The sequence below is a fragment of the Rattus rattus genome, chromosome 5 (assembly GCF_011064425.1).
Source record: "Rattus rattus isolate New Zealand chromosome 5, Rrattus_CSIRO_v1, whole genome shotgun sequence".
Lineage (NCBI taxonomy): Eukaryota > Metazoa > Chordata > Mammalia > Rodentia > Muridae > Rattus > Rattus rattus.
Window position 1 is genome coordinate 151332394 of NC_046158.1, and position 26816 is coordinate 151359209.

Consider the following 26816-nt stretch of genomic DNA (forward strand, 5'->3'; position numbering starts at 1 on the left):
CTCGGAGCTTGGCGGACCTGAGGCCTGTCCTTCTTTCTCTAGAGCCTGGGGTTTAGTCCCACACGGCTCTTGCCCCAGGAAGGTGGAGGCAGCTGGGGCAAACCACTGGCTGCTACTGCAGGAAGCACCCACAGGAAGTGGCGGAGGTCTGGCTTTGCCCTCTTGACAGCTGTGCACGCTGCTGCTCTCTCCTCCTGCTGCTGCATGTATCGGGAGCCTGGAGGCTGCTGGGGACCAGCCATCAGGGCCTAAGATTCCTCCGGGAACATGTGTGCTCTGTGACAGACAACTGCTCAGTGTCCCGGCCTTGGCACCTACCCCTGGAACATTTGTATCAGTGAGCAGCAGGGCCGAGGGCCTTTTACACCCTCGTGGGGGGCCTCCTCTGCTCACAGTTTCCAGGGCATTCTAAAAGATGACCTTGTGAGCACAGCAGCTGACTCCAACCCCAGCCTGTCCCCTCAGCCCTGCAAACATGTACCCGCAGATGTCCCCCGTTCTAAGAGGCTCCTTGTTCCCACTGAACTCCCAGTGGGACAGGCTGCAGGGTTGGGGAGCCCGGGGTAGGGAGGGAGTAGGCAAGAGTGAAAGCCTTTTGGGAACAGCCCCAAAAGCTGAACTTGAACACTGCCTAAGAATAGCCGGAACATTCTATTTTGGCTCTTCAGCCCGGGCTCAGGATAGACAGTTGGCATTTTCAAGCGTTATTGAGTTTTCCATCAGGGTTTCCAAGGAGACGATCCAGAGTTGGGGTGATGTCTTGCTATGTAGCAAGCAGGTCCCTAATGGGAACCCTTGCTGATGCTGGACCTTTTGATTGTCTGCCGATGGAACCTGGCCCTTGCCGTGGCTCTGATACAGCCTTGGATCTACAGGTGGTCTAACAGACTCCAACCTGGGCCTTGCATCTCCCACTGGGGGGTCTACAAGGATCTTGGTCACAGACCTTATCCCTGTGTGTCTGGCATTTTCCACTTGGTATGACGTACTTCACGTTATAGTCTGGGTTCATACGCCTTCCCTTTTCATGACTGAATAGTACTCCCCCGTGAGCGGGGCTATGCCTTACTGTCCATTCATTGTCTGGTGGGCATTTAGGAGCAACACTGCTCTGACCTTCCACAGCTCTTAACACCCCCGTTTCCCTGCATGCTGGCTCTCATCTTCCCCAGAATGGCTCTCCTCCTATCCTACCTCCCTTCTCCATTCCAGGAATCAACCACTTCATCCTGGTGGTTTCTCAGGCCAAACCTTGGGTTATCCATGTCTCCCAACTCTTCCTCCCTCCATTCCAGTTGGGGAAGAAGCCCTGTTGGCTCCCTGTGGAGCCTGCCAAGGGTTGGCTGCTTACTAGTTCTGCCCTCTGCCTTGCCCTAGGCTGCACCAGCTCCAGCCTCTGCTGTCTGCCTTAACCCCTGGCCCTCCTACACTGAAAGCATCTCCCTGTGTTCTCTTATAGCACCTTCCCTGGGGTGTGCCCAGATCACCCTTTCCAGGGTCCTGCTTCATTCTGCTTCTGCCTTCCTTTAGCCTTGTGACCAGGGAGTTTGCTGTGTTTGCTTCCCCAGTGGGGATGGTGCTTACCACCCTGATTCTCTGTGTGGATTGAACAGTTTGAGGGGAGGGACTTGTGCTGACACTTAAGTGCCACAAACTCACCTGGGGAGTATTCTCTGATGCTGTCATGGAGGAGGCTGGTGTGGGATTTTTATTTCTTCCCAGCTCCTGCTGGGTATCTCTTTGAGACGTGACTGAAGCTCTGTGCCTCAGTTTCCTAGTGTTGGTAGTGTGTTAGTTATGGTTATTCTACGTGGCCGGATAAAGAATGAGTAGAGGGACCTCTAAGATCCTTCATGACACGAGCTATTTTGATTGACACAGGTCTGCTTCAACCCTGATCAACCACACACTTATTCTGGCCTGCGTCTCACCCTCGTACGGTTGAGCTGTCTTTGTCCTTCGGTTTAAGAAGCTTCTAGAAGCACTGGGAAGGCCATGTTTGCAGTCTGACATGATAGCATTACCCCAGCTCAGTTGCTTCTGTTTATTGTATAGATTGCTGTGAACTCTGTCCGTCTGTATATATGTCTCTCTCTGCCTCTCTGTCTTTCCTGGGAACGGCACCCAAGGCCTGTCATATCCTAGATAAACACCGGATTGTCGAGCTACACCTTACCCTCTTTTACTTTGAGACAGGGTCTTAGTAAAGTTGCCCAGGTTGGCCTTGAACTCTCCACCCTTCTTCCTCCTCAGCCCCCTGAGTAGCTGGTGCTGTTCTGTCCTGTCCATCCATCCCCTTGTTGCTGTTTCTTCCAGTCCATCTCTAGGATGGTTTGCTTGCTGGTGTTGGGGCTCAGTCCCCCTTCTCCTGCTGCAGCTGTCCAAGGGAGTGTCCTAAGTATCTGCAGTTTTCCTGTTGTCATCTCTGTAGAGCCTGGGGTGTCACCCTTGTGGTGGCTTCCTTGGGAGGCTGGCACTCTAGTTCTCTGAGGGTTGTGGAGATCTCCTGACCATGCATCACAGACCCGGGCCACATGTACAGCAGCTCCCCACCCTCCAGCATGAGTTAGGGCAGCATGGATCTTGGCACAGCTGATCCTACTAAGGGGTAGCCACCCTGCACCCCACCAGTGGTCACTGTCAGGAGAAGACCCAGGCCTGCACAGGCAAAGCCACAGCTGGCCACAGGAGGATGGCTTGGGAGGACGCTGGGAAAGTCCAGCTGTGTTTGCACTGGGCAGAGTCCTCCCCATTGGACCCGAGCAGCCAACACCCCTTGCTCCTGCACCAGCGGGCCCAGGAGCTGCAAGTCTGCAAGACATCACCATTTTTCTCTCTCTGCTCCTCTTGGAGACTTGGGTCCTTGGATCCACACAGGGTAGAATTGCTCAAGATATTTGCATGGAGTTCGCTTTCTCTGCTGTGGTAGACATCTTTTCAAGTTCTGGTACAAGTTTTCGCTTCCTGTTTTCTTACTTCATTTTTCTTTCTTTGGCGTGTATGTATGTTGGGTGTGTGTGTGTGTGTGTGTGTGTGTGTGTGTGTGTATGTTCTGTGTGTATGTTGTGTGTGTATGTTGTGTATGTTGTGTGTGTATGTTGTGTATGTTGTGTGTGTATGTTGTGTGTATGTTGTGTGTGTATGTTGTACGTGTGTATGTTGTGTGTATATTGTATATGAGTGTATGTTGTGTGTATGTTGTGTGTGTATGGTGTGTGTATGGTATGTGTGTGTGTGTGTGTGTGTATGTCTGTTATATACTCTGGAGTGTAGAGGTGTGCATGTATGTATTCACGTGCATGTACATGGAGATTAGAGGTCAATATTGAATGTCTTCATCTATTGATCCCCATTTTTATTTTGTAGACCAGGCTGGCCTCAAACTCATAGATTTGCCTGCCTCTGCCTCCCGAGTGCTGGGAATACAGGCTCACATCACCACGCCATCTCTGCCTTTGTTACACAAGGCTAAGGATCCAAGCTTACATAGGTCCTCACGTGTATAACTGAGCCACTTCCCCAGCCCCCCCATTTTTCTTGAGTGATCCCCTTTGTCTTAGTCACTGTTCTATTGCTATGAACAGACACTGTAGCCAAGGCAAATTATGAAAGAAAGCATTAACGGGGTGGGGGGAGGCTTGCTCCCAGCTTCTGAGGGTTAGCTCATCAGCACGGTGGAAAGTGCGGTGGCCAACTTGGAGAAGTAGCTGAGAGCTTCACATCCTGATTCAGGGTAACAGTCAGAGAGAGAAGGCTGAGCGGTGGGGGAGAGCCTGCAGCAGACTTTTTACAACCGCAAAGCCCGACCCACATGGACACATACATCTCCCCCAAGGCCACACCTCCTAATTCTTCCCAAACAGTTCTGCTTCCTGGTAACTAAGCATTCAAGCACATCAGTCAAATGGGGGGGGGGGTGTTCTCATCCAAACCGCACACCTTTCTCTCCGCTTGTACTGCACTGTTATCCTCAGCATTACTAGAGGGGACACTAGAACAGGACTGCGTCCTCTGAGCTAGGTAGAGAAGCCTGGTGCGGCGGCCTTTATGAGCAGAACTTGCATAGGAAGCCCAATCTATACTCAGCCTCAGAAAGTAGGGGTGTTGCTCTGTTTGGTCTAGCTTGTGGTTGTCACCCCTTCCTTTCTAGGCCCCCCTTTTCTCTGTGGAGAGGCTGGCATGGCCTCCTAGCCTTGTGTTGACTTTCAGGCATCTGACAAGGCCAGGGTACAGGAAGTGATGGGTTTCATCGAATTTCCCAGTAACAAGCCCAATGTTGTCTTTATGCTAGTTTGATGGATACATTCCACTGGTGACTGAAAACCTAATTTATCATCCTATATCGTTAGCCACCTCCACACCTGGGAAACCTAACTTAAACTTGCTTTTCCAGAAAAGAGTGGAAAACAGCCAGGACTCAGGCCCATTTCAGCCAAAAAAATGTTATCCGGGGCCGCCCAGGCTGGTGTCTCCAGCTGTGCTTCCCAGAACTTTCCGGCTCAGTGGGCCCTTACCTCAGGTGACTCCCCCATCAGGCACCAGCGGCCTTGGGCTTACTTCCTCAGGGAGAAGAGGGCTTATCCCTCTGAGTCCCCAACCCGTAGCCTGGGACCCGTAGCCCAGGAGAGGGTCAGGACTGGTGGCTGGGATGGCACATCTGCCCTCCAGTCATTCTCGTCATGTTTTCCCATAAGCCCTTGTTGGAGCCCAATGAGACCGGGCAAGCAAGCAAGCATACCTGACCTTTGTTTCTTACCTGGCTGGATCTGGCATCAGAAACTCATGCCCTGCGTTGTACTCTGTGGCTGTACTGTGGCAGGACCACCCCTACTTTGGGGACAGGATGGAGTCGCCCAGAGTCGTACCTGCGGACATCACCTTGGTATAAGTGATTGCAAGAGGTAGAGTCACGAGGTGGCTTGCAGAAGCCCTGTTTCCTTCCTTCCTGGAACCCCATGCCACCTGTGAAACCACACGGGGTAGAGCGACGCTGGGGAGGTTCACACCCTGGCTTGTGTGGTGGCCCACTACCCCTCACCGCCCCGCCTTGCCCAGGGCTGACCTCTTCCAAACAGTTCACAAGAACAGTAGGAGGAGACCTGTAGCTAGCAGCTACCGTGCCCCACTTCCTGTCCGTGGTCTCGGACTAGAGGCTCTGTCGATCGTGCCTCAGTTTCCTCACTGGGATGGCAATGCTTGGTTATGCTGGTTCCGGTGCTGGTGTGTACAGTGCTCCGAGCTGCTGCCGTTGCATGATCCCCACCTGAACAGCCCTTGTCGTTACTCTGTATAGAGACAGCAAGAACCGAGTTACCATGGAAACAGTGGTAACTGTGATAAACATTGTGCTGTTTGCCGAGAAGCTTCTGTTCACTTCTGCATCCGTCGGTCGGTCGTCAGGGGATGCTACCTGGTTTCACTGTGAGCATGTTTTGCCTCAGAGAGGTCAGTTCACTTGTTAAGGAAGTGGGCTGCGTCTGTCTCAGCAGGGCCTAGGAAGTGGTTTGAGCAGCGTGGTGTGCATGAGGCCTGAATCTCTTCTCGATGCCTCTAGTGATGGGGTGCTTATAAGGCAGACCTCTTCCTCGTGGAACACTCTGGCCAGCGTAAGGATGTAATTAACTCCACCCAGCCGCTGTCCCCTGCATCTGACTCCTGGACCCCTGGAACTCAGTGAGGCCCAGTGGTCGCCATTCTCCCGAGGTGCTTAGTAAACAGCTTGGAGTTCCTCTCAGAAATACCTCTTTGGGCCCCGTAGGTTCACACAGCAATGTCACTTTGGGTGTGGGTCCCTGAGTTTTCAGGATGGCAGTCTGTCTCCTTGGACCCTGGTTCTGTTCTGCCTTTACCCAGAGAAACCTGAGTTCGGCTGAGTTCTGAATTCAACAGGGATTTCTCACCGTTTACCACGTAGGTCGTAGGTCCCAGGGATCAAACGGGGTTGGGTGTAGAAGCCGCCTCCTTTGATGAGCCATCCCTCTGGCTGCCTCTCTAAACCAATTTTATTTTAAAGAATTATTTTATTTTTACCTGTGTGTGTGTGTGTGTGTGTGTGTGTGTCTGTGTGTGTGTCTGTCTGTGTGTATGTCTGTCTGTGTGTGTGTGTCTGTCTGTGTGTGTGTGTGTCTGTGTGTGTCTGTCTGTGTGTGTGAGTCCATATGCACGTGAGTGTGGTTGCCAGAGGGGCCAGATTCCTGGGAGCTGGAGTCACTGGGAAGTGAACTCAGGTTCTTTGGAAGAGCAGCAGTTGTTAAACTGCGCATTTGGACGCTCTCCCACCCCCACACTTCACTTCCTTATTCATTCATTCATTCATTCATTCATTCATTCATTCATTCATTCATGTGTGCACATGCATGTACCATGCATGCATGGTGTTTGTATGGAGGTCAAAAGGCCCTTGTGTCTGTCATCAGGTAGCTTTTGTCTTTTGTTTGAGACAGGACTCTCATTGGTCCTCCCCATGGAGGCCAGGCTAGCCAGTCTACCTTCTTCTACCTGTCTCCGCCTCCCACCTCACCATGGGCTTATAGGTGCATATGCTATGCCTGGTTTTTTAGATGGACTCTGAGGGTCCACACTCAGGTTCTCTCTCTTGCAAGGCAAATGCTTTACCCACTGAGCTGCCTGCCCCTCAGCCCTGGATTGTCTTTTTTTTTTTTGGCTAGTTTGGACATGGTTCCGCCATCTCTCCTTCCCGCCTTTGGGACGTGTCCTTGTGGACATGATGGCTCTGATCTTGACGAGGTAGAGTGTCATGATCCAGGCCGCTTTACGTGTGAGTGTGTCTGAGAACATATCGCCTGACCTAGATCACAAGGGCTTCCTTCTCTGTTCCCTTCTCCCGGTTGTATGGTCTTGGTTCTTCCATTTGGAATTCAGCCCCACTGAGTTAGCGCTTGGTGAGGAAGTGGCCTGGTTTGATGTTGCACTCGGATGCACGGCCCGGGCCTCCTTTCCCAGGAGTGCCCTGCGCGGTTGAAAGTGAACAAGTCTATACATTGTGGGGTTCTCTCCGCTGCTCAGTTCTCTTCTGCCGCACTCCTCACCCCGTAAGAGCTTGGCGAGAGTACCTAGAGGAAGCAGGCACAAGGGTGGCTCTTGGTTCTTGGAACTTCATGGCGTGGAGCCAACACTCCCCTGTGGCCCGAGACACCAAAGTCTGCACTTCCCCTGCAGCTTGGGCCTTAACCAGCCTGGCCTTTATGCTTAGTTTCTGTTCCCACCCTCATTGCTGACCTCAGGCAGAAATAGGGGTAGGGGCAGTCAGCTGGGAAAGGGAACTGAGCCTTTCCTCCTTCTGAGTGCCCAGCATTGGCTGCCTGTGGGGACCGCTCTGAGAGTGGCTGGACTTCCAGCTCAGGCCGTAAGGGATAGGAGACAGGTGCTGTCTGTGAATAAGCTGCCGGCCATTCTGGCCCCCTGGGACTCTTGCCAGGATGACCAAAGTGTGGCTGGTGCTTGGTTGATCCCTTGTTGTCCTGAGCAAGCTGGTGGCTCTGAGTTTAGATCCCAGCCCCTCCTCCCCAGTGGCTTTGGCTGCCACCAGTTTCCTTCGCTAGATAGCCTATGACCTGTCTTTCAAGCCAAGCCAGGGGACTCAGGGTGAGGCTGAGGCTGAGGAGGGACTGACCCGTGCTTATCCAGTTATTGGCCAGAGCCACACTGGTACCCGTGCAGGAGATGCAGGGGACATTGACTGTGAACACAGGAAATAGAGAAGTGTATGTTGGCAAAGCCGGGGCTGTCTGGTGGGTGGGGTGTCTGGTTCAGGAAACTTCTCTGATGCTGTCCTAGTGCCCTGACTGAGGGCCTGGCACAGGCATTGTCACCTCAGCATCATCACCACCGCTGCTGGCCCCTGAGCCTCCTCCATGGCTCACCTACCACACCTAGTGATGGCTGACAGGGATCTTTTGGTTGAGATTGGCCAGGAGGTGAGTTGGTAGAGTGATAGACTAGGATGCAGCTCTGCCCTCAGCACTGTACAAACTGACCGTGGTGACACACGCCTTTAATCCCAGCTCTCAGGATGCAGGGGCCGGAGGGTCAGGAGTTTAGGATTCTTCAACGACAAGTGTGAGGCTAGCCTGGTCTACATGGGGCCACGTCCCTGGAAAACACTGTCCAGCCTTGATAACGTTCCTGCCTGTGTCTGAGACAAGGGTCAACTGATGGCAGCTGGGCTGGATGCTTTATGCACTGTGTCTTGTGTCCTCTGGGCGAGAGGCCTGTTCCTTTATTCAGGGTGAGCCTTGAACACACACATAAGACAAGTGGTTACCACTGAGCCATGCATGAGCCCCAGGGGGCATTTCCCCCTGTCCATTTCACTAAGAAAGCTGGGGCAACCAGGGTCTGTGGCCACCTCTGTGGCCTGCCCATCTCCCTGTTCTGTGACCACCCCCAACCCAGTCACCTGCCATCTCTTGTCATTCACCATGTTTCCTACCTCTCGCCCTTTGCGCCTGCTCTCCCGGCTGCCTGCCAGGTTGTTCCCTCTGCCTGTTCCCACCCAGCCTCTCTGTTCAGTGCTCATAGGCGGTCTATTCCAACTTCTCCGGGCGTTTCTTACTGCTGCCCACTGATTTTTTTCTTTGCTTTTTGGCCTCTATATTGGGCCACGATACCCACCAGGCAGTGTTTTTGTCTGTTTTCTTGTATACTGAGTCTACGTTTGAGGACACTCAAGATGCCACCCGTATAGCGAGTTAATGAATGAGGGAGGAGACAAGTGAATGTCTCGGTTACCTTCCTATCGATGGAATAAAATATCTCACAAAATCAGCGTAAGGGAGGGAGGGAGGGTTTATTGCAGTTCATGGATTTTGGGTACGGTCCTTGAGGGAGGAGCAGGTAGTGGCATAGATGGTCTCTGTGCACGCAGTCAGGGAGCAGACAGGGGTGAATGCTGGTGCTCAGCTACTGTTCTCCACTTCGTTCCGTCTGGAAGCCCCGCCCATATTCAAGGCTGGCCCACCCTGTCAAACCTCTCTGGAAGCGTCCTCGTAGACACCCAGAGATGTATCTTCTAGGTGACCCCAAATCTAGTTGGTTCTCCGTGCAGACCGGCACTCACAAGAACGAGCCGGCAAGTGTGGGCTTTGCTCCCCAGCCCTTTGGCACACTGGTTCGGCATGACTCTCTCTCTGCCGGGGGCCTATGCCCCTGGACTGATCACCCTCTTTTCTGCCGCTTCCCACACTAGGAGTTGTCTAAGAGGACCCCGGGCAAGCACCCTGACCACTCCGCGGTACAGAGCGCCCTGCAAGCCATGAAGACCGTCTGCTCCAACATCAATGAGACCAAGAGGCAGATGGAGAAGCTGGAGGCCCTGGAGCAGCTGCAGTCTCACATCGAAGGCTGGGAGGTGTGTGGTCAGGGCCCTGGCCTGAGGGGGCTGGGCCCCCAGCAGCAGTTGTAGCTCACAGGCTGGTGCCTTTGTTTGGCCAAGTGGTTGCTTACAAGTGGCTTAGCTGATTTTCAGTGAAACATAAAATCCCAGATTTCAAGTTCCTGTAGAAAACTTGATAACACTGCCGCGTCTCACAGTAGCTGCCACTGAGACGCCCGTTTCCTTAGCTTCTGTCACTGCGGGCCATGCCAACCCCCTCTCTCCCCCCTCGGTAACTGTGTGCCGCCTCGCCTTCCTGCTACCTACAAGCCTTTGTGCTTCTTGTGCCAGCATCGAGGGCAGCATTTGCATATCTCGCTGTATTAGTTTATTTTCCTGTCACCGTGACAAAATGCCAGATGAAAACCACGGAAGGAAGGAAGGAAGGAAGGAAGGGTTTGTTGTGCCTACAGTTGGGGGTGCAGCCTGTCATGGTAGAGAGGAGCAGTGTCTTCACACAGCGGGTCACAGCACACTCAGAGGAAGCCGGCAGAGACGAGATAGCTCTCTCCTCCTTTGTACTCAGATGATGATACCACCCACGTTTAAGGTGATCTTCCCTCCTCACAGCCAGAAGTCTAGAAGGTGATTCTAGGTCCTGACAGGTTGATGGGCTCAGACTTTCACACCACCCCGGGTATATGTAGCCCCCACAGTATATATAACTGACTTTTCTTTATCACGTGTGTGTGTGTGTGTGTGTGTGTGTGTGTGTGTGTGTGTGTGTGTGTGTGTGCATGCGTATGAGCATGGTCAGAGGTCAGAGGACACCCAATAGGAGTCAGCTCTTTCCTTCTACTGGGTGGGACCTAGGCATTGAACTCACATTCATCTGGTTTAGCAGCAAGCCCCTTTACCCACTGAGCCATCTCTTCAGCCTGTATCCAACTCAACTTTCCTAACCCCCACCTCCTACACTATTGAAAGTTTCCTGTGTGTCTCTAGAAAGAGGGCAGAAAATACAACAGACAGGAAAGGCCAGCTCAGCTGGAGGGAGAGATTAAGAGCTGAGATGAAAGGTTCTGGGACAGACATTGCTGTCTGACACCCTCATCCCCACCCCCACCCCACCCCCGCCCACCAGGCCCTGGGTGGCCCTGGGTGACCCTGGGTGGCCCTGTATTTAATATTCCTTTCTTGTACCCGCCTCTTGACCCTGGATGGAAGGCCTAGCTGCAGAGAAGACTGGGGCTTTGTTCAGAGAATAGGGGGTGACATGTCCCCTGAACTCTCCCTCACTGGTCATCTTCCCCAGGAGAGCCCTCTAGCTCCCAGAGTCCCTTGCAGATGGACTTTGGAAGGGGCATTGAGGTTTGGCCTTGATCACAGTGGAAGGTGGGAGAGAAAATGTTCCCACTTGTGTGAGCAAGAGACCGGCGACCACAGGAGGGCCTGGTTTTCTGTGGCATTAGCAGTACAGCCCTCCGCCTTCCCTGAGTTGGTAGGATGGTGTGTTCAGCAGGCAAGATGACCGGTAAGGCAGCCAACCTGGCATCTGGCTCCTTTGGCTGTAGGGACCACTCATGGCTTTCGAAGCAAGTGCCACGTGGCCTACCTTCCTACTGTGTCACAGGCCAATGTCCTCAGCTCTTCCCAGCCTCTAGACACACGCTGGCATGTCCTGGTTGCCATGGGGCCGAGGGGCTGACTCCAAGGAGCTCACAATGCATTTCAGAGCAGGATGTGTGGCCAACCGGGCTGGGTGGGTGGCTTTGCTCCAACAGCGCTATTTCCTTCCTGTGCCTTGGACATGTCTGTCACCAGTGGCCTTCCCTAACCCCGATGGCTATCTTGCCTCTCTGGAAAGAGATAAGGAAGTGGGGAGAGGGGCTAGAGACCTACTTCAAGTTAGTGACGTGTCGCCAGCTCCTTGGTGTGATTTGGTCATTTGGACCATGCTTGGTGCCAGAGAAGCTGGGGAATGTAGGTCATTAGTCAGGCGACCAATGCCTGCAGAACTCGGTCCCCAGGTGAACTGAGGGGAGCAAGGATCTGGGCTATCTGAGCGAGGGGTTCTGAGCTCGCCATGATTCCATTCACTTCCCTCTCCTCAGCTCTTGAAATCTGTATGACCTGGCCCGACCCTCCTAGGACTCCACACAGACCTACTAGGTGCTGGCTCTGTGGACTCCTGCTAGCAGGACTTTCCTACTTCCTGTCTATGCTGCTCCTTAAGACCTCTCCTGGTCCTCTGACTCAATCTTGTCATTGCCGCTCAGCATACCAGCTATGTTAGTTTGTGTGACACCCATCCCACAGCCCTTGGTAATGCCCGAAGCTGCCCACAGCCTTCTCTGGATCCTTCACTCCAATAGTCCTGCCCTAACATTCCCACTCAGCATCTGCCGAGTTCCTCCTGCATCCCGAGGAAGGTCGTTAGGTGCTAATAATCTCCTGACCTTACAGAAGTGCGTATCTGTGGGGAAGGTTTAACGTGGCAGATTGCCAATAGATCACAGGGAAAGACAGACCACAGGACACCCAGACAGAACCCAGACAATCCCTCATGGGACCAGATGCTGAGCCCTAGGGCCTGCCATTAGCCACAGGAGTTTATCAGCTCCCTGCACCTCCGAGTGTCTCCTGTAAAGGGACGCCCAGTCCACTGATGGCCCACTTGGTCCTCCATCACATTGCGTTGGCTGTCGGTCTGCTGAGAGCTTTGCCTGTGGAGACCGATAGGGATTTAGGGGGTATGGAGGGAAAGGTGCTCGATGGTTGTTATTGTCGGTCTGACAGGGTCTAAAATCACCTCGGAGACAAGCATGTCTCTCAGCCTCCAGGTATGTCAGTGAGGGATGAGTCTGGAAAGATCCACTGTAGTTGTGGCAGGACCATTCCCTGGTTGGGATCCTGGGCTGTGTGATGCAGAGAGAGCTGAGCAGCAGGGGCCGTTCATGGCTCTCTGCTTCCTGATTGTGGATGTTATGCAGCCAGCTGCCCAGACTACCCAGCCGTGATGGACTGTAACCCTGAACTGCGGGGCTGAAATAAACCCTTTCTCCCTTGAGTTGCTTTTGTCAGGGTGTCTCCCCTCTGCAGCAAGGGAAGAAACTTCAGGTGACGTGTTCTTGCTGCTCACGGCTACCCTCCATTGCCCCCTCAGGGCTCGAACCTCACAGACATCTGCACCCAGCTTCTCCTTCAGGGCACTCTGCTGAAGATCTCTGCAGGCAACATCCAAGAGAGAGCCTTCTTCCTCTTCGACAACCTGCTCGTTTACTGCAAGCGGAAATCTAGGTGAGCTGCTGGGACGGGACCAGGCTGTCCAGGAGGCTGGGGCAGGGTCTGGCTGCCCAGGGGATCTGCTGGGGCTGGGGCTGGCTACCATGGTGATAGAAACAGATAGAAAAGGGCAATGCCAGATGGATGGCCCTTTCTCCAGGTGACACCTCAGGCTTGTCAGTGTCCCTCTCTGGGCTTTGCTTTTCCTTGTGAGTATTCCTGGAGATATTCTAAGACAAGTTTGGGAAAGTAGTAAGGAGGTATCTTGCCATATATTTTTAATATATGAAGTGGTTCATGTATTAGCATAATGCTTCCGTGGGTCCCAGTCATATTTTCCTTGTGCCCCGGGAACACAGCATCATACAGCAGCTCTAGATGGTTGTGGAAGTTCACCAGCATCCTGAGGTCCTAATGTCCCCAGGGTGCAGAGTGGGAGGGGAGAAAGCTCTCCCCGTTGGGCAGGGGGAGAAACAACCAGCTTGTCAGCACCTTCACCTCTCGCTCGCCCTCTGTGGGGACCAGGCGTGAGGGACGGGTGGCAGGCACAGTTGTGTGTGGTTGGAAGAGTCAAGTGGGGTGTGGGGCAGTGGGAAGAGGGATGGAGAGACCCCTGGAGGCTCGGATGGTGGATGGATAGTGGGTTCAGAAGAGAGAGGGAAGAATGTGGTACCTGTGGGGTTGGAGGAGGAGGGAGGAAGAGGGTGATGAGGGATCTGTTTAACCTGGGGATGAAGGAGTGGGGAGTGGATGATCGGTAAAGGAGGGAATGAATGAAGAAGGTGAGGGATTGGAGGAGTGACCCCTTGAGCCTGGTGATGTGGGGGTGAAGGCGGGAGGGGATAGACGAGGGAGGTTGGAAAGGATGAACGGTGGATGAGGAGTCTGTTGCGCCTGGGGATGAGAGCTGGAGATGAAAAGAGAATGAGAAGAGATGGGGGAGGGGTGCAGGGAGAAGAGAGGTTGGTTAGGAGGTGGTTAGCTAGAGTGTGGGTTGGTGAGTTGGGGCGAGCATGGCTGTTGAGAGGAAGATAGGCTGGAGGCAGGCGTAGACTTGCTTGGTAGATGATGGAGATGATGGAGTGGGGCCTGAGCATAGGAGTGTTGGTGGCTGGTGGGTGGCTGAGCGCTCTGCCAATAGGGAGGGTATGGGTCAAGGCTCGGTAGATAGTGGTCAGCACAGCAGCATGTGCCTGGAGGGCAGGTTGGGCCGATGGCTGCCAGGGTCATCGGCTGGTTCTCCAAATGCACCGTGGATGGGGAGAGAGAGGAGATTGGAGAGAAGGGTACTGGGCAGAGGGCGCCTGTCCTGAGAGTGAAACGGTGGCCTTCCAGGGGCTTCTCCGCGCCCAGGCTGGATCGCACACACGGCATCGTGGTCTTAAGGACTGTGGCCTTAGAGCCTCACTGTGTGAGAAAGCTGCCACGAGGCACGAGTGGCTGCTCCGCGTGCTCCACGCAGGCTCAGTCTCCTCTTCTGCCGCAGGGCCCACATCTGTCCTCTGTGTCTGGTTTAGAGTTCAGCCACTTCTCAAGCTCCATGACTTCTCCTGCCTGTGCCTCAGTTTCCTTGCTTGTAAAACGGGACGCTACTGAATGCACCTCACAGGGTCATTGCGAAGGTGAAGGGTGAAGTTAGGGCTGGCTGCTGGCGCCACCCCCCTGGACCCTGCACTCACCCCTGGGTACTTGGTGTCACCTGTGGGCAGCCCTAGGACACAGAGCCCCTCCTTCTGCCCCTCTTTTTTGTTCTGGGGGTTGGTCCTTCCTGCCACGGGCCTCAGTCTCCCTTCGTGCCATCTCCCAGTGTAGACATGTTCACCTGCCTCTTTCCCAGGTGTTCTCATGCTTGCTCTGCGCACATCTCCATTGCTGTCTTGTGTCTCCTGTCCTGCTGCGACCACCCCTAGAGGCCTCCTTAGACAATCCTAAGGCTACTGTGAAATGTCACCCTGTAACCCTTCCTTGCCTTGGCTGCTAGAGGCAGGTGCTTTTCCCGGAGCGTACTGGGGTTTGGGAAACAGAATATCCCTTTAGCACTCCATGGACCTCTCCCAGCTGCTGGCTGAGCTGGGCTTGCTCAGCCCCTGGCTTCCTTGCCAGGCCCTTCTTTCTCTGTCACCTGTTCTGGGAGGAATAGCAGTGACTTCCACCATCTTGGCTTCTGCCGGGACTGTCGCCGGCTTTCCTGTGACCAGCTACATCCTCTGATGTCCACTCCCTTCTTAGTGACACAGGGAACTGGCCCGAGGGAAAGGGTACACTTGTCTCCCGAAAGGACCAGGCATAAGGCCAGTGTCCTGCCTCTAGATTAACAGCCAGAAGGAGTGGCCACAGGAAGTACCTGACGTGGCCAGGCAGCTGCTGGCTCAGTTGGTCCCTGTCTGGGATGTGGGTGGAGCAGTCTCCATCAACAGTGGCACGGAGTATCCTTGCTGATTTAGAAGCAGAGACCTCCCTTCGGCCACCAAAGGAGGAAGGGGGTGTTTTAAAAGTCGACCTTCTCAGTTATAGTAGGGGAAACTGAGGCCCGGAAGAGCTAAGTCTCATATCCCGTTGCTGCCTGCTCTGTTCTGAGAGGCCAGAGTTAGCACCAGGCCCTGCTGCTGCTGTGTGACTCTGGGCGAATGCTGTTCTTGTGTCTGTTATGTGGGGCTGAAGCACTGTCGTCCCAGAGGGCATGCTTTACAGAGCGAACAAGACGCGTCCAGGCACCACTGGGAAGTGGCTGGGGTTGTGAAGGCTCATGAGTGAGGCTGAGGAGACCGTTCCCCTTCCGCTTCCCTTGGATGTTTTGCACGCAGCTCACATGCATCTGAGCTCATCTTCTGGACCACACTCCTGTCCCAAACTTTTTTTTTTTTTTTTTTTTTGTTCTTTTTTTCGGAGCTGGGGACCGAACCCAGGGCCTTGCGCTTCCTAGGCAAGCGCTCTACCACTGAGCTAAATCCCCAACCCCCTGTCCCAAACTTTTATCCCTCAGTTCTTCCTCATTCCCAGTAGGTGACATTAAGGTCTCTGTCACTTAGGATTCTCCGAGAACAGACCAGCAAGATGTATGTGTGTGTACACAGGACCTGCATGCTCACAGACTGAAGCACACTCATGTACACAGGCAGATAACCATATGAATTGATGCATATCCATACACACGTACACCCATGCATTCACACATGTTTGTCCCACATATGCACACATACACACTCGGGCGTATACAACATCTACATACTTGCATATATATGTACACACATGTGTTCCCAGATATCAGTGTGCCTGCATACACTTCAGATGCACACACATACGTGTACATGCATGCATACCTGTTCATACATGGAAGCAGAAGGGTGGACTTTGGGGTGTACACAAATACACCCATGCTTGTAACTTTATAATAAAGCAGAGTTCAGGCAGCCAGTGCCTGAGGAAGCACAGGGTCCCTCTAACTCTCACAGCATCTGTTCCTCACTCATCACAGACCCTTGGAGCCTGGGTCTGAAAGCCACACTCGTCCCCCACTGCTGCAACCCTCACCACTTGACTTGTACACCCAGCAGGAGCCCAGATCTCCCCAATATAGCTGCGTGGGTGTCTGGCCACATTGCAGTCCAGGGTCCTCAGCCTACTCTGCACACCCTGCGTGACTTACCCAGCTGCAGTGACTTGGCCTCAGGTAGAGAAGAGAGGTCTGGCCACAGCCCTAGCTGGCTATGGGTAAAGAAGGTCCACCCAGTGGATCAAGGAGGCACAGAGGGGTCTTGCTCCGACTGGTGTCTCTCTCTGTGCTCTATACCACCTCTCCCAACAGAAGACAAGCTCTCCAAGATTTCTCATGTTTCCTTGTGGGCCAGCACTGAGCAGAGTGCCTGGCACCCACCGGCCATTTGTGGGCACTGAATATGCGGCCCTCTGTCCATGGGAAGCCTTGGCCAGGCATTTTTTTGTTCGGTGTCTTAATTTGTTTGGGTGACTATAACCGGTATCTTAAAGGACACATTTCTTCAAGTGTCTGCCACGTGAGAAGCCTAAGGGTATAAGGCACCAGGAGACCAGTGTCCAGCAAGGCTTCTGCTGCATCCTGGCATGGTGCAAGGGGGTGAAGTACCTCTTCGAGGTCTCTCATCCCATTCATGAGATGCCACCAACCATGGCCGCCTACCCACCTTTCCTCTCAAGGCCTCCCCCCCAACTCTTATTATCAGAGTTTGGAAGTCGGCAGATGGGTGTGAAGGGTGCCACATTCAGGCTGTAGTGACTGAATGTGTGGGCTACAGGGTCCCCCCCAAGTGAAAGCATGAGTTGGGGGTAGGTGGGGGATGGGTAGGTGAATGAATGGATAACATAGACGGGTGGTTGGAAGGTAAGTAGATGGATGAATGGGGATGATAGCATATGGATAGGTGGTCAATGAAATGAATAGATGGATGAACGGGTTTGCGGGTGGGTGGGTGAATGAATGGTGCTTGGATGGGTGGGTGGATTACAGGTAACATCAGTAGATGGTGGGAACTGAGTGGGCGGGTGAGTCCTGGCTGGATTATGGATAAATGGAGTGTGTTTGTGCGTGTGTGTATGTCTGTGTATGTGTATGTGTTTATGTGTGTGTCTGTGTGTGTGTCTCTCTGTGTGTGTGTCTCTGTGTGTGTGTGTCTGTGTGTGTGTGTGTCTGTGTGTGTGTGTGTGTGTGTGTGTCTGTGTATGTGTGTGTGTGTGTGTGTGTGTGTGTGTGTCTGTGTGTGTCTCTGTGTGTCTGTCTGTGTGTGTCTGTGTGTGTCTCTGTGTGTCTGTGTGTGTGTGTGTCTGTGTGTGTGTCTGTGTGTGTGTCTGTGTGTGTGTGTCTGTGTGTGTCTCTGTGTGTCTGTGTGTGTCTGTGGTGTGTGTGTGTGTGTGTGTGTGTGTGTGTGTGTGATGGTTATATGGATGGTGGATATACAGATGGTAGGTGAGTGGATGCTGGTGTATGGATGGTAGGGAGATGGATATAGATGGATGGGTGAGCAGGTGGATATACGCTTGTCTTCTCTATTCTGGTTTCAATTTGAGAGGTACCATCTGTTAGAAATCAATGCCCCTCCCATTGCTAGCCCAGTGGACTGGGTTTCAGTACTTCCTGTTGGTCTTCCACGAGGTCCCCATTAACTGAAGAATGGATCTGCAAGGTCAACAGAGCTATCAACCGATTTCCAGATGAGAAGCGATGGCCAGCAGAGAAGAGACTCACCCAAGTCGCCTGCCCACCAGCAGACACCCCATGTGCTTCACCCTAGCCCGCAGCTCCTCCCTGCCCCGGGCATGCCCCTCTATGATGCTGCCCCTTGTAGGGAATGCTGACTTACCATTGTCTTTCAGGGTCACTGGGAGCAAGAAATCTACCAAGAGGACCAAGTCCATCAACGGCTCCCTGTACATCTTCAGGGGTCGGATCAACACTGAGGTCATGGAAGTGGAGAACGTGGAAGACGGGACAGGTGGGCCCTGCCCCCTCCTCTAAACCTCTCTCTCCCTGTCCGCCCTGGCGCTGTCTGTGATGTACGTCTCCTGTATTGTTGAATGTAACTTACCTGAAGAAAAGCACTAGAACTTAGCAAGGTACTGTCCTGGAGCTGAGAACTCAGCACAGGGCAACCCAGCCCTTCTGCCCCGTAAGTGACGACGTCTTCATTGAGTGTTTCCACCATTTTGTTCTTCTTTTATGTGGATGGATGTTTTGCCTGCCTTTATGTCCATGTGCACCATGGGTTCAGTGCCCATGGAGTCCAGAGGAGGGTGGATGCTCTGGAACTCGAGTGGCAGATGGTTGCGAGCCACCGTGTGGGTGCTGGGATTTGAACTCAGGACCTCTGGAAGAGCAGTCAGTGTTCTTAACCACCGAGCCATCTCTCCAGACCTACACTGTCTGTGCTTTATAATACAGTCCTTTTTTTTTTCCTGCTTAAAAATATTTTTACTGTGTTTGGTACGGTAGTGCACACCTTTAACCCCCGGCACCTGGGGCAGAGGCAGGCTGGTCTCTGTGAGTTTGAGACCAGTCTGGTTTACCTCGTGAGTTCCAGGCCAGCCAGGGCTATTTAGTGAGACACTGACTAAAAACAAGTCATTACCTCCTCAGCCTCCCTTACCAGGTATTTTTCTTTAAATTTCTCTGGCTTTTAAACTTATGCATATTAAAGTGGCTTTAGATGTATGTGGCTATATGGACATACTTTTGTGTGCATATAGTCATGTGGTCTTACGTGTTATATCTGGCTCTCGTGCTCAGGGTACTGACCCTGGGTTGCATTCATGTCTGCTGGGCAGACCCTGCTTCCTGTGGCTGGATAGCACGCACTGCAGGAACAATCCACAGGCAGGCGACCAACTTAGGATAGTTTCTGCCATTCAGTACTGGGACGAGAGATACCACACCTCAGTAGATGTTCTGTGAAGATTCTGAGTGGTTCTGGGCTATGGCACACCTGTAGGCCCTCTCCTTAGGTTCAGGGTGTGGCGGGACCCCATATTCCTAGGTACCGTTTGACATCATGCTTTCAGAGAGGGCTGCTTTCCTGAATTCTGGGCAAGAATCTCCTGCCACTATGCTTGTGCCCACATAAGTGGTGAGGACACCTGTGTCACTGTGCTGTCGGAAGGTGGTCTGTGCAGGTCTTCTTTGTCCATGAGAGAGAAGCCAGGAGGGAGCACTTGCTGGGGAAAGGCAGGAGGAACACTTGTTTAGCTCCCCAGGCCTGGCCCTGGTGGTGGCCATCGTTCTGTGGGTTTTTGACTGTTGCGTACCCGTCTGTGTACTGACCCTTGTTTGCCTCCTGCCCCTACCAGCCGATTACCACAGCAATGGCTACACCGTCACCAATGGCTGGAAGATCCACAACACAGCCAAAAACAAGTGGTTCGTGTGTATGGCCAAGACAGCGGAGGAGAAGCAGAAGTGGCTGGATGCCCTGATCCGAGAGCGGGAGCAGCGAGAGAGTGGGTGCCTAGACTGGCCCTGGGCTGCCTCGGAGGGTGGTGGGGCTCTCCTCTCCCAGGAGGAGGACTGTGTATGTGGAGGTCTAGGTCCCTTGTTTTGTTGGGCGGGGACCTCTGTGACTACGTTGGGACCTGGTAGCAACAGTCAATTGCACTACGGTCCAGAGGTGGCTTCCTGGTCACCCTGAGCCTCTGGAAACATCATGTTCTCCCCCTCACCCCCACTACTCAGGTGCTTGCCCAAGCATTTGTGTGCTCTCACTGAATAGGAATCTGGGGGATGGTCCTTGTCACAGTGGAGAGCCCCTTAGGACACAGTCACCAAGGTGGTTCACAGAAAGACAGCACAGGGGTTGAGGTGAGAGGCCAGGGTTGGATGCGCTCTGAGCTGTGTCTGGGCCCTAAGCTGTACAGAGCCCACCAGTCTGGGAACTAACTTGAGGGCCTGGGACTTGGGACAAGTTACTTCAGTGACCTGAGCTGAGGTGGATTCACTCTCTTGCTGCAGATTCTGTGACTATGCTGCCCAAGGCCGTGGAATGGCCATCCTTGCAAACCCAACATGTTTCTACCCCTACAGTCACCCCCGTCCCCCGGGTTTACACAGAAGCAAACAGGGCCTCAGTTTCCCCCATGCACATCCTGCCAACCTGAAAATCCCAGCTGTTCTATGCATCACCGACACCGCACGTTTGCCACAGTTCCATCACCCTCTGAGCCCGTGTCGCAGCCTCTCCTCCAACCAGTGCTGAAGCACACCCTTGGTGCCACCCCTGAACCACTCATCGCTGCTCTCTGTTCAGGAGTTCACCATAGTCTCAGGCCTGCCCTTTAACACGGTCATCTAGGCCAACTGCCTCTCACCCTGCTCCATACCTCCCAAGTCACTGTCCCTAGCACAGTGTCCCTGCCTATTTTCTAGAGAAAATGGGGCACTTAAATATCAAGCCAGAATGTATTAAAATGCCGGGAGGCCAGATAGGCTTTTGGCTTTGGCCTTTGGATGGTCAAGGGCTGAACCTCTGAAACTGCTCGGGCCTGGGCGGGGTCAGTCCTGGGGTAGGGGTAGGGAGTTGGCCTGACTGGGTGGGACTGAGCAGTACTTTTGTGGTTATAATCAAGAGCTGGGGTTAGCACAGGGTTTATGTCCCTAAGAGGTGTGTGTGGTCCAAGGGGGGCCTTGTCCTTAGAAGTGAGAGCTGTCTAAAGTTCAACCTCAGGGCTGGGCGCACAGGGCTGGGCTCACACTGTGGTCTGTGGTCAGAGTTTCAGATTGGAATCTTGAGCAAAACATTTTGGGGCAAAATTTTGGTACCACGTCTTCTGTTCAGACGGCATAGTTCCCTGGGCCCCAGCTTCTTGTTTGTAAAATGGGAGTCATTGTGTCTCTTTTCTCTGGAGCATGGGACGTGTGTCTGGGACTGGGAAGCACTTATTCACTGATACTGTTATTGTCTAGATGGGTGGGGATCAGAGAGCGCATGAGTAGAGTTGGGGAGGGGGATATGGCATGGGGGGCAGAGTTGTGTGTGTGTAGTGTGGAGGGATAGGACAAGGCTTTGGAGCTTAGCTCTGAATTAAGGCACCACCAGTTTAACCAGAACTTAACCTCTGTGAGTCCCCATCTAGTCTAGCAGTCCCTGATGGGTATGTGTGGGATTGACCAGGGGGCAGGAAGTGCCCCGTAGCTATGCTAGGTTGAAGGCGGGAGGCATGAATGCCAGAGGCCCCCTGGCTGCCTCCTGTGTCCCCATGGCAATCATGTCCCCATGCAGGCCTGAAGTTGGGCATGGAGCGCGACGCGTACGTCATGATTGCGGAGAAGGGGGAGAAGCTGTATCACATGATGATGAGCAAGAAGGTGAACTTGATCAAGGACCGCCGACGGAAGCTGAGCACCGTCCCCAAGTGCTTCCTTGGCAAGTGAGTGGCTTGTGTGCCCTTATCCCCAGCTGGTCACCTTCCCATCCTGCCCTGCCCCACACGCTCTTTCTTTTGCCTGAGACCTCCTCACACAGCCACCTAATGCCCCTCAGGCCTGTGGAGCAGGCTCAGATGAGGGTCGAGGCTGGCAGGGCTCTGCCAGGTCTGTCCACTGCATTTGCTCCTGACCTGCTGTGCAATCTGATTCCTAAGTACAGGGTAGAAGCCGAGATCTTCCTGACTCAGTGGGCCAGCCACACTCTTTCCATCTGTGTTCTGTTCTGCCACGGTGTAGGCGTAGGTGACTGAGAGACGAGGTCGGGTGGGTCTGAGGCAGGCTGGAGCTCGGCAGGCTGGAGCTCGGTGGCCAGGGCACTGAGGAGGAATAACGTCGGTTGTCCTGGGAGGAAAAGACGAGATTGGAGACCCATGTGTGGGGCAGGCATTTAGATAGTCTGAGTCAGGAGACCTGCCCCTCGGGCCACCATGTACACAGAAGAAGCTGAGCTGATAGTATTGGGGAAGGGACAAGTTGAGGCCTCTGTGGCCAGTGGCCAGCAAAGTGGGTGTCCCTTGGTAGGGAACAGTTCGCAGAAGCAAGACGACCTGATGGAGCCAGTAGAGGGCAGGAGCTGGAATGTCAGGGACTTGGGTTTAGATGTATGAAAACAGAAAGCCCTACTGGGTGTCCATGTTGCCCATTGGAGCCTTTGGAGTTAGGAAATAGCCCAGGGTAGGCCTGAGGCCTGGCATTAAACATGCCAGGGCTGGGTGTTGGGGGAACCAACATTTTTCATCCATTGTCCTTGGGGGCCAACAGTCCTGGCTCTGCCTCTCTGAGGCTCTGTGAAAAGGAGAACACTGGGCCCAGGAGCCCTGTGGGAGCTAGCTGGAGAGGGCGGGAAGGACCTGGAAGGAGCCTTTTCTCTAGCAGTGGACCGCCCCGCTTCTGCCCTGGGGATTTATATGGGAGAGCCTTCCTGCCAGCCAAGCTGGATGGGATAACCTGTCTATGATTAAGGCTTCTGAGGCCTGACTCCTCAGGAAGGATTAGAGATTTCTCTTGCTGCCCATTTGAACCCCAGCCAGCACTACAGCTCATGTAACCACAGGGCCCAGAGGAACTGACTCCCCATTAAGAGGCAGCTTCTTCAGGCTTGGCTTCCCTCTGCACCTGCCTGAGCTTCCAACACCTCTTCCCAGCCAGTGTGCAGCTCCAGGAGCCCCTGGTCCCTCCTGTAAGGAGAATAAATAGGTGGCTGTAGGTGGCTGCAACACAGGTCCCTCCAGTCCTTAATCTGATCTGTGGCATTCATTTCAATCTCTCTTCAGCATCTTCAGTCTTCCCCAGTCCTTGCTTTCTCTCCTGTCAGCTACTAATGGAGGGCGACAACCTGGCTGTGGACTGTCTGGCTTACCCTCATAGCCTTTTAAGGCTGGGCTTTCAGTCAGACTGGGTCTGCGTCTTACTCCCCGTGCCTTCTTACTGCATGACTTTGGGCACTGGGTTAATGTCTCTGGGTCTCAATGAGTGATAATTAAGGAAGGAGAAAGACTGGAGGATGCAGTGGGAGAGCAGTGGGATTGCAGTGGGAACACAGTAGGGGTGCAGTGGGAATGCAGTGAGGATGTGATTGGAACACAGTGGGAATGCAGCGGAGATGCAGTGGGAACACAGTGGGGATGCAATGGGAACACAGTGGGGATACAATGGGAACCCAGTGGGGATGCAGTGGGGATATAGTGGGAATGCAATGGGAACACAGTGGGGATATAGTGGGAATGCAATGGGAACCCAGTGGGGATGCAGTGGGGATATAGTGGGAATGCAATGGGAACACAGTGGGGATGCAATGGGAACCCAGTGGGGATGCAGTGGGGATATAGTGGGAATGCAATGGGAACACAGTGGGGATGCAATGGGAACCCAGTGGGGATGCAGTGGGGATATAGTGGGAATGCAATGGGAACACAGTGGGGATGCAATGGGAACACAGTGGGGGTATAGTGGGGATGTAATAGGGACACAGTGGGGATGCAGTGGGAATGTAGTGGGGAACACAGTGGGGATGCAGTGGGGACGCAGTGGGGATGCAGTGGCACATAGCACTGTGCTGGCCAGAGCACTGAGAACACATGCTGTGGCCTCCATTCACATCATCATGTTACAGGGACAGGTGTGAAGAAGTGGCCAGTTTGTGCCCCACTCAGAAATGAACAGACTTCACATTTCAGTGGTAAAATCTGTGTACTGTGGGAGAACATTGTGTGTGTGTGTGTGTGTGCGCACGTAGGTGTGTGTGTGTGAGTGTGCACCTGCCTTCCAGCATCCTCAGATTAGAGAGACAAAAATTAACTCCTTCCCTCCCTCCCTCTTTCCCTCCCTCTTGCCAGCCAGCAGCAGGAACTGAGCAGGCAGCCTTCCTGCCCACAGGGAGGTGACTGTCCCTCCAGGAATCAATCGTCACAGAGGAGTACACAGATTAATAAAGGGTCCCCGGGCCAGCGAACCCCACAGGCAGTTGTGCACTGATGTAGAGGGAGAGCTGTGGAGCGGACTCAGCCAGGGTGGGTGAGATAGCTTCCTATCGGAGGTTACATTCCAACCAAGGTCTGAGTGACAAGTGTCGGCCACAACAAGGCCAAGAGGGACAGCTGTCCTGGGCATGGCATGGCAGATGCAGGAGTCTGGTGGCTTTCGTGAGTCGTGGCACTGGAGTGGCAGGAGAACTGAGTTGTTAACTCTTGGCACAAAGCCCAGGAGTCAGCAAGGCGGCATCTGGCGGCGCCGCGTCAGGGGTCGGGCTTTAGTTCAGGTGTTCAGGGAGGCTCAGTGAGGTAGAGAGGTGAACTGTGAGAGCTCAGGACCAGTCAGGACAAGGTGTGCCAGTTAGGCAGTTTGGGAAGGTCGTGTGGAAGGCAGAAGCATCTGCTGCCTCCCTCGATGGTGCTTAGATGTCTCGTTAACATCCACACACTGGGGGCTCCGAGGTAGGTGGCTTTGCTGCAGCAGCTCTGTGTGCATAGCTGCAAGCAACAGAGACCAAACTGGGCATAGCGTGGCGGCACACACCCGCACTCTTGGCACTGAGGAAGCTGAGGTATGAACAGTAAGCATTCAAGGCAGACCTGGGTATCATAGCAAGATCTTGTCTCAAAAACTGACCGATCGACCACAGACAACCGTTAAAGACTTGTCGGGGACTGGGAGATGATATAGCTCGGCGGGTAAATGTGCAAGCAGGAAGGGCTGAGCTTCGATTCCTAGCACCCATGTAAAAATCTGCAATCCCGGTGCTGGGGAGAGGGCTGAGATGAGTGGGGCTTTCAGCAGCAATGGAGACTTCTGTCAAAATAATATGGGGAGTGATAGAGGAAGACACCCCAATATTCACCTTTGGCCTCCACATAAACACACACAGGGCCTGACAGACATCACCAGGGACATCGGCAGGGACTTTGTACCTGGGACTCCCAGATAGCATCTCCACCGCAGGCTCCAGGCAGGAAACAAGTGGTCATTCTGGAGAGTGTGTGGTACACGGAGTCTCTGATCAGACGGTGCTCGTGGAAGAACGGCAGATATGTGCCCCCATGTCCTCTGAGCCCAGCCTTGGCCTTGACCTGCAGCAGGCTGAACAGCGCCCACTGGGCGAGGCTGAGGGAGAACAGAAGTTGGCACAGCCTAGCTGTCAGTGGCCTCTGCCATTTGATCTCACCTCCACCTTGTCCCCCCAACCTGTCTCAGTGCCTCCCACTGCTGCGGGGACATCTTTCTGGATGCCTGGGCCTTGTTCATAATCCCACCCAGAACTCCTGTAAGAACCCAGCTCCCTGCCCCTGCCTGTCACTCAGAGCTGCTGTGCACTCTGATGTCCAGCTTGGACACTCCCTGCTGGCCCGGTACAAGTGGAAGCCTGGGGACAGCATTGAACAACTGGGAGCTTCGTAGGAAATAGCAAATTTCTCTCTCTCTCTCTCTCTCTCTCTCTCTCTCTCTCTCTCTCTCTCTCTCTGAGTTGGATCCACGAGGTTGTGGTGGGCCCTTTGAGGAACGCCTTCAGCTTTGGCTGGCTTGGCAGTCTCCACCTGGCCAGCACACCACACACACACACACACACACACACCCCCCGTTCAGAGTTCGAGGTTCCTGCATAAGAGGAGATTAACTTTATCTGGTTTCCCCTCTGAGTTCCAGCTTAAAGTTTCACAGGATTAAAAAGTCCACCCGCTAATTCCAGATGTCCCTAGGCAAACCACTTGCCAGCCGCATCCTGTTGAGCAGCGTCCAGCTGCATTTTGTTCCCCAGCTTGGGACAGTTTTACTTTAGTTGTCCCAATACGCTGAAGACCCGGCTTGGTTTCCCAACTGGTAGCAAGACCCAGTGTGGGCACAGTCACTGCTCAGTTGCTCTCCTGAGTCTGTCTTCTGCCCCCTGCAGTCCCTTTGGGAATGCTTCCTGGCCCCCCTGTGGCCACAGGGCTGTTCGTCCCTATCAGAGGTGACCCTGGATAGGACAGCCGGTGAGCAACCTTGCTCTGGTTCTCTGGCCTCCAGCCTCTGAGAGTGCTCACACCGGCATCTGTTTGCCTTCTGGGGTTGCTGGCAGTCTTCGCCTTGCCCCAAGAGCTGGGACTTGGAGAACAATGGAGTGGAGTGTGAAGGGGGTGGTGTGGGGGGTGGTTAGAGGGACACAGAACTTGGAAAGTTCCCACCCAGGGTGCCGGAAATGTACCTTTGTCTTTCCCACATCCCTGGGTGTCTCCTGGGCTTTCTGAATGCCTCATAATACTACTACCTACAGAAGAGCAGGTCCTTCCTCTGCCAGCACTGAAAGCTAAAAATAGCGTCCCCTGCTGTAACCGAAGGTGGGGCAGCTGGTTTCCATAGAGGGGGCTGGGCACTGCTGCCCACGCTTGTGGGTGCTGCTTGCTCCAGGCTCACCCTGTTCCGCTGGCTCCAGTGGGCTGAAAATCTCTGCTGAGCCCAAGAGGCCACAGGGGCTGGGACCTCAGTCAGAGGCTTGGTACCTGGAGGCAGAACAGCTCCCTGTCGCATCTGTGTCCCCAACCTTCCTGCCGGCACCAGAACATTCCTTCTTGCTCATTCCCCACTTGCTGTGTGGAGGACTCTTGAGTCTCCAAGTGTAGCAGGGAAAGGTCATCAGACAAGGTCAACGCCTATCAGCGAGGGCTTACATCCTGGGTGTCTGTGTGCTCAGGGAGGGGGGGCTGGTAAGCACAGGCAGATCTGCAGAGAGTGCTTGTACAAAGAGGAGGCATAGCTAGGCGGGCAGGCTGCTGTGTACAG

General features: G+C 53.8%; 1 protein-coding gene across 1 annotated transcript in view; it reads left to right on the forward strand.

Moving 5' to 3' along the window:
* Nucleotides 1–26816, forward strand: part of Prex1 (phosphatidylinositol-3,4,5-trisphosphate dependent Rac exchange factor 1) — a 150869-nt gene that overhangs the window by 83162 nt on the left and 40891 nt on the right. The window contains exons 6-10 of the mRNA XM_032904775.1: nucleotides 9209–9370; nucleotides 12501–12634; nucleotides 17966–18084; nucleotides 19433–19582; nucleotides 21358–21505. Coding sequence (XP_032760666.1) covers nucleotides 9209–9370; nucleotides 12501–12634; nucleotides 17966–18084; nucleotides 19433–19582; nucleotides 21358–21505 — 713 coding nt within the window. The remainder of the gene's footprint in view (nucleotides 1–9208; nucleotides 9371–12500; nucleotides 12635–17965; nucleotides 18085–19432; nucleotides 19583–21357; nucleotides 21506–26816) is intronic.